Below are 6,000 nucleotides of genomic sequence, written 5' to 3'. Positions count from 1 at the left end.
ATATGTTTATTCAAGATGGATGTCTTCGAAATGTGTGCCTTGGCAATCAAAAGCTTAATCTCAGGCACTTACACTATAACATCCTCGCTAATGATTATGATTATATTTGTCAGTTAAAGCTACCATAACAAAATATCACAGATGGGGCAGCCTAAGCAACAGACATTTAATTTTTTTTACAGTTCTGGAGGCTAGAAGTCCATGATTAAGGCGCCAGTAAATTTGGTTTCTGGTGAGAGCTCTCATCCTGGCTTGTAGACAGCCACCTTCTTGCTGTGTCCTCACATGGCTGTTCCTCTGCTCACATGAAGAGAAAGAGAGATTTCTGGTGTCTCTTCCTCTTCCTTTATAGACATCAATCCTATCAGAATAGAGCCCTATCTTTATGACCTTATTTAACTTTTTTAAAAAAGTATTTTTATTGATTTCAGAGAGGAAAGGAGAGGGAGAGAGATAAAAACATCCATAATGAGCCCTGACTGGTTTGGCTCAGTGGATAGAGCATCGGCCTGCGGACTGAAGGGTTCCAGGTTCGATTCTGGCCAAGGGCATGTACCTTGGTTGCGGGCACATCCCCAGTGGGGGGTGTGCAAGAGGCATCTGATCAATGTTTCTCTCTCATCGATGTTTCTACCTCTCTGTCCCTCTCCCTTCCTCTCTGTAAAAAAATCAATAAAATATATTTTAAAAAATAAATAAATAAAAACATCCATAATGAGAGAGAATCATAGATTGGCTGCCTCCTACTGGGGACCAAGCCCACACCTGGGCATGTGCCCTGACCCAGAATCAAACTGTGACCTCCTGGTTCACAGGTTGATGCTCAACCACTGAGCCACACCTGCTGGGCTGTATAACTGTTTTCGAGTGCACTTGCTGCTAAATATTTGCATGGGCAACAAAATAATACTGCCTATATGTTATTATAACATAAGGTTGTGCACTAGAGGCCTGGTGCATGAATTCGTGCACCAGTGGGGTCCCTCAGTATGGCCTGTGAGATCGGGCTGAAACCGGCTCTCCAACATCCCCCGAAGGGTCCCAGGTTGCGAGAGGGCACAGGCCAGGCCGAGGAACCCCACCAGTGCATGATCAGGGCTGGGGAGGAATGCAGGAAGTTGGCCAGCAGGGGAGGGGCCATGGGAGGGCTCCAGGGCATGTCCAGCCCAGTCTCTCTTGCTCAGTCCCGATCATTCAGACCCCACCAGCAAGCTAACCTACCAGTCAGAGTGTCTGCCCCCTGGTGGTCAGTGCACATCATAGCGAGCGGTTGAGTGGCCTTAAGCATATCATTAGCATATTATGCTTTGATTGGTTGAATGGCAGACCAGTGGACCAGACACTTAGTATATTAGCCTTTTATTACATAGGATAATGTTAACAAATAATATCTACAAAGAGCAAAGAGGTATTCTGCCAATAGATTCCTGCTCTGAAAATCCTCCTGCTCCAGTAATTTTCAAACTTTATTGGGAAGGAGAGGAGAGTCCTTGGATATATGGATTAAAACAAGATATGAGATATCTAAGGCTTGGAAAAACCTTCTTCTGCCTTATACCATGCAGAACTTTTGCATGTCTCTACAGGGTAAGCCAAAGTCTCTTGAATCTTGACTCTAATCACCTCAGAAACATTGGGGTTGGCAAAGGATGCATTTGGCAAAATGGTTGGGAGAGAGAAATTATTTCTTTGGGTGAAAATATTCAGTTATAGCAGAATTAAACACCAATACTTTCATATCATTTGAAGAAAGCTCTTCTTGGCACACAGATTTAGGCATCAAAAAATAATGATAGGCAACATTTATTGCAGGCAATCTATTCCTTGTGCTAAGTATTTGACATACCTCCTCGGATGAATGTAGGTACATTCCCATACAACTCTATAAATGGATGCTTTTATTCTTATTTTATAAATGAGGAAAGTGAGGCACAGAGATCACATAATTAGGTGTTTAAATGTAAACTCATTTACTCTTTCCAATTCACCACATCCCTATATCCTCTAACTCAGTGGTTCTCAACCTTCCTAATGCCTCGACCCTTTAATACAGTTCCTCATGTTATGGTGACCCCCAACCATAAAATTATTTTCGTTGCCACTTCATAACTGTCATTTTGCTACTGTTATGAATTGTAATGTAAATATCTGATATGCAGGATGTATTTTCATTGTTACAAATTAAACATAATTAAAGCATAGTGATTAATCACAAAAACAATATGTAATTATATATGTGTTTTCTGATGGTCTTAGGCGACCCCTGTGAAAGGGTCGTTTGACCCCCAGAGGGGTCGCGACCCACAGGTTGGGAACCGCTGCTCTAACTAGAAAGGATGAGGCAAGTCAATTTCAGCCTGAGCGTCTGAGCTAAATCTGTTCACAGGAGTTGCCTACAGAAAGGGAGTCCGGATCTTAAAAACGTGACACATTTTGTCGCTTAGGTTCACGCCTAACTTCCGCCCCGTTTCTAGTACCCCTTTGGTACAGGAGCGCGGCTGCCAGGCAGGGTGTGGCTCTTTTTGCAGGCGAGCCAATGAGGTCGCTGGATCTTTGAGCGGCATGTCGTTTGGCCAATGGGCTCAGTCGCTGAGGCCCCGCGAGAGGACGGGAAATTGGGGCCTGACCATGTGGGTTCTTGGCCGTGGCAGGTGCGTTGAGTGCAGGCTTTTCCTGAGGCCCGCCAGCCGGGGGAGGGCGAGGGCCCCGGTGAGTGGATACAACGCGGGTGTGGAAGGCCGCGGTCGCTCCGGTGCAGGCCGGTGGGCTTCCCCTCAAGCTTGTGGCGGCCGTGGTGGCCCTCCACGCCCACTGCGGACCGCCCCCACTCCCAGGCGCGAGGGGCCGCGGGCTGGGGGAGGGGCGGCCGGGGGAGGAAAGTGGTTTCTGTAGGAGGACACAGGGCCTCGAAAAGGTAGGAAGGAGGGAGGGACTCATGGGCGTGAGTGTTACGTGGATCAAAATGGTGGGCAGGAACTCGGGGTACGGGGACTGGTGCGCTTCTCAGAGTTGGAAGGAGGGTAGGATTTGCCTTCAGGGTGAGAGCTGCGTGGGGGGGGGGGGGGTCCTCCGGGTTAGGCCCCCATCCTCCTCGCCCCACCAAGCTCCCACCGGGAGTCCCCGGTAGGCCGCGCCACCAGCCTGTCCTGGGACCCTTCCCTGTGGGACCTCCCAGCCGGGCAGCCATCTGCTAACCAACCGGAAGGGAGGCCTGGAGGAGGTGCCCACATCCGGAAAGGGGCGGATGGAGGTGAGGGTGGGCGGGGCAAAGGGAAGATTCCAGAAATCCTTACTTGGTAGGTGTTGAAGAGCGTCGGTGTGCCCCGTGTAGGTAGCTGAGGGTTCTGGAAACTGATTGCCCTTCAGTAAAGGAGTTTAAGGAATTGAAGGGGACAGTGTTGGAGGAAGGGGGGCATACCCTGCCATTTTAGTGTAAAAGAGGGCAGGCCAGTTAAAAATGTTTCTGGTAGATCCTGGACCGCCTTCGTTTATAGTACTGACTGAAGAATTGCCTGTCAGTCTTTTCTTTATGTGCATGACCCGGTTTCTCCAGCGAATCCGTAGAACAGGCTTGCAGAAGTTAAGAAGAGGCTTACGTAAATTTTCAGTTAAGAAAGATCTTCAGGGGTCAGGGGTGGGTCAGGACAACGAAGTCCCTTAAAGAAGGATTCCTGAGCACTACAGGCGATGAAGTGGTTTTGAGGAGGACCTGAGATTTGGGAAGCAGGAAGAGCCCCGTCCCTGGTTCCCTGGGGGAGAAAAAGGCGTTAAACGTCACCTGAAATTTAGCAGGTATTGTGGGCTCAACGCAGAAAAGGTTTGGTGGAGTTTGGGAAGTTTTAGAGCAGTGGTTCTCAACCTGTGGGTCGCGACCCCTTTGGGGGTCACCTAAGACCATCGGAAAACACATATATAATTACATATTGTCTTTGTGATTAATCACTATGCTTTAATTATGTCCAATTTGTAATAATGAAATTGGGGGTCACCACAACATGAGTAACTATTAAAGGGTCGTAGCATTAGGAAGGTTGAGAACCACTGTTTTAGAGAAAGGATTTGGGTAAGATGCATAGAGGCTACTAAGGAGATCGAGGAGGAGATGGAATCGTTTCATGTGATAATGAACTGGGAAAAAAATTATGGGAATATTGGTTGACAATATTACGATATGTCTGTGTTAACTCATGCTCATCCATAAAATATACTTCTTTCTAAAATAGTTAATGTAGGATTGAGTCCTCAAAGAGGCTGTTTAGGTAGAAAATATAGGAAAATTCAAGGAGTGCTTAGCCTAAGTCTAAGGGATTGCTCATGGGGAGGGTTTAGAATAATCTGGGATACATAGAAGCTTTTGAAGTAAACATGATACAGGAGGCTGGTTGTATCACCCAAAGTACGTTTGTTTGTGTGGTTGTGTGTGTGTGTGTGTGTGTGTGTGTAATGCTTTGTGAGTCTGTCTTGAAGGAAAAGGAAAGCAGTCGGGAATCTTTAATATTTATAAAATACTGGCAGGTAATTAATCAGAACAGGATCTGCACCCGAATCCTCTGCAGCCTTTCAATGGATCCTGTCCGACCACCCTTCAGGAGCCCTTCTGGGCACCCATCTCAGTATGTACAGATGCCAGGCTCTTGGCTACAAGCTCCTAAACCTTTGGACTCAGCTCTGGGCAGGGCAAGGCCTGTAGGCAGAGGCTACATATTTGGAAAGCCCAAGGAACCAAGCCCACAGAACGGGACGGCTCAACGGGTAAGACCATGTCTGGACACTGGGTAGCAGCATGTAGTGTCTCAGAGAAAATGACGGATTTCAGAGCACTTGGGCAACTGTCAAGTCTTAGATAGGAAAATAAGGGTTGGGGTTTTTGGTTTTTTTTTTGGTGGGTTGAGTTTTGTTTTCGTTTTTCCTTTAACAAGTAGTGGCATCTTCTGGGCATATATTTCAAATTCTAATTGGGAGTCTAGAAAAAGTGCCTCATAATGAATGTAGATGGATTTGGATAAATGCCTTAGTCCTCTAGCTTATATAAATATACATATAAATATATAAATGATAGGTTTAAAGATACATCCTTTTGCTCTTTCCTGAGTGTTTAGATTTTTATTCTGGATTTGGCTCTGCGGTATTGGCAGCCACTCCTGCCTCTAAGGTAATAATTGTTAAGAATGGCTCTTTCTTTAGAAGACTCTTTGCCCAAATCTTTTTATTTTTTTTATTTACTTTTCTTTGCCCAAATCGTTAAAAAAGAGGATCTTCAGCTATTGCTACTGCTTGTATCTCCTAGTTATACAGAAATTTCAAGATGTTATTTGTCTATAATTAATCTAAAAAAATAAAGAGTCCTAACCGGTTTGGCTCAGTGGATAGAGCATCGGTCTGCGGACTGAAGGGTCCCAGGTTCGATTCTGGTCAAGGGCATGTACCTTGGTTGCGGCCACATCCCTAGTAGTAGGTGTGCAGGAGGCAGCTGATCGATGTTTCTCTCCCATCGATGTTTCTAACTCTCTATCCCCCTTCCTTCCTCTTGTAAAAAAATCAATAAAATATATTTAAAAAATAAAAAATAAGAGTTAGCAAATATAGGGAAAACCTAATAACACAGTATAACAGTTTCAAGTAGAGTTGACAGTGTCAAATATAATACTCTGTAAAAAGAAAAATCGATACCAGTAATCTGTATTTTAACTCAAATGAATTGCTTGAGTCTATGTGTGGCAGCTCGAACTAGTGAGACAGCAGTAAACTTTTAAGACTGCTACAGAAAAACAATAGCAAGTTTTGTTGGAGGTTTTTAAAAAAACACACCATATACTGGCCCTGGCTGGGTAGGTCAGTTGGGCGGTGTCCCAATACGTCAAGGTTGTGGGTTTGATCCTCAGTCAGAGCGCATACAAGAATCAAACACTAAATTCATAAATAAGTGGAATAACAAATCAGTGTTTCTCTCTCCCTCCCTTCCTTTCTCTCTCTAAAATCAATACATTAAAAAAGAAGATG

General features: G+C 45.2%; 1 protein-coding gene across 1 annotated transcript in view; it reads left to right on the top strand.

The window, feature by feature from the left end:
• Positions 1 to 4,560: 4,560 nt before the first annotated feature.
• Positions 4,561 to 6,000, top strand: part of PIWIL2 (piwi like RNA-mediated gene silencing 2) — a gene marked incomplete at its 3' end in the record, with an annotated part of 59,344 nt that continues 57,904 nt past the window's right edge. Inside the window, exon 1 of the mRNA XM_081091140.1 lies at positions 4,561 to 4,752. Within this exon, the coding sequence (XP_080947266.1) occupies positions 4,564 to 4,752 (189 nt within the window). The 5' untranslated portion in view covers positions 4,561 to 4,563. The remainder of the gene's footprint in view (positions 4,753 to 6,000) is intronic.

Source organism: Myotis nattereri (genome assembly GCF_964212035.1).
Source record: "Myotis nattereri genome assembly, chromosome: 5".
In the NCBI taxonomy this organism is placed as follows: Eukaryota; Metazoa; Chordata; class Mammalia; order Chiroptera; family Vespertilionidae; genus Myotis; species Myotis nattereri.
This window is presented reverse-complemented; position numbering and strand designations above follow the sequence as displayed.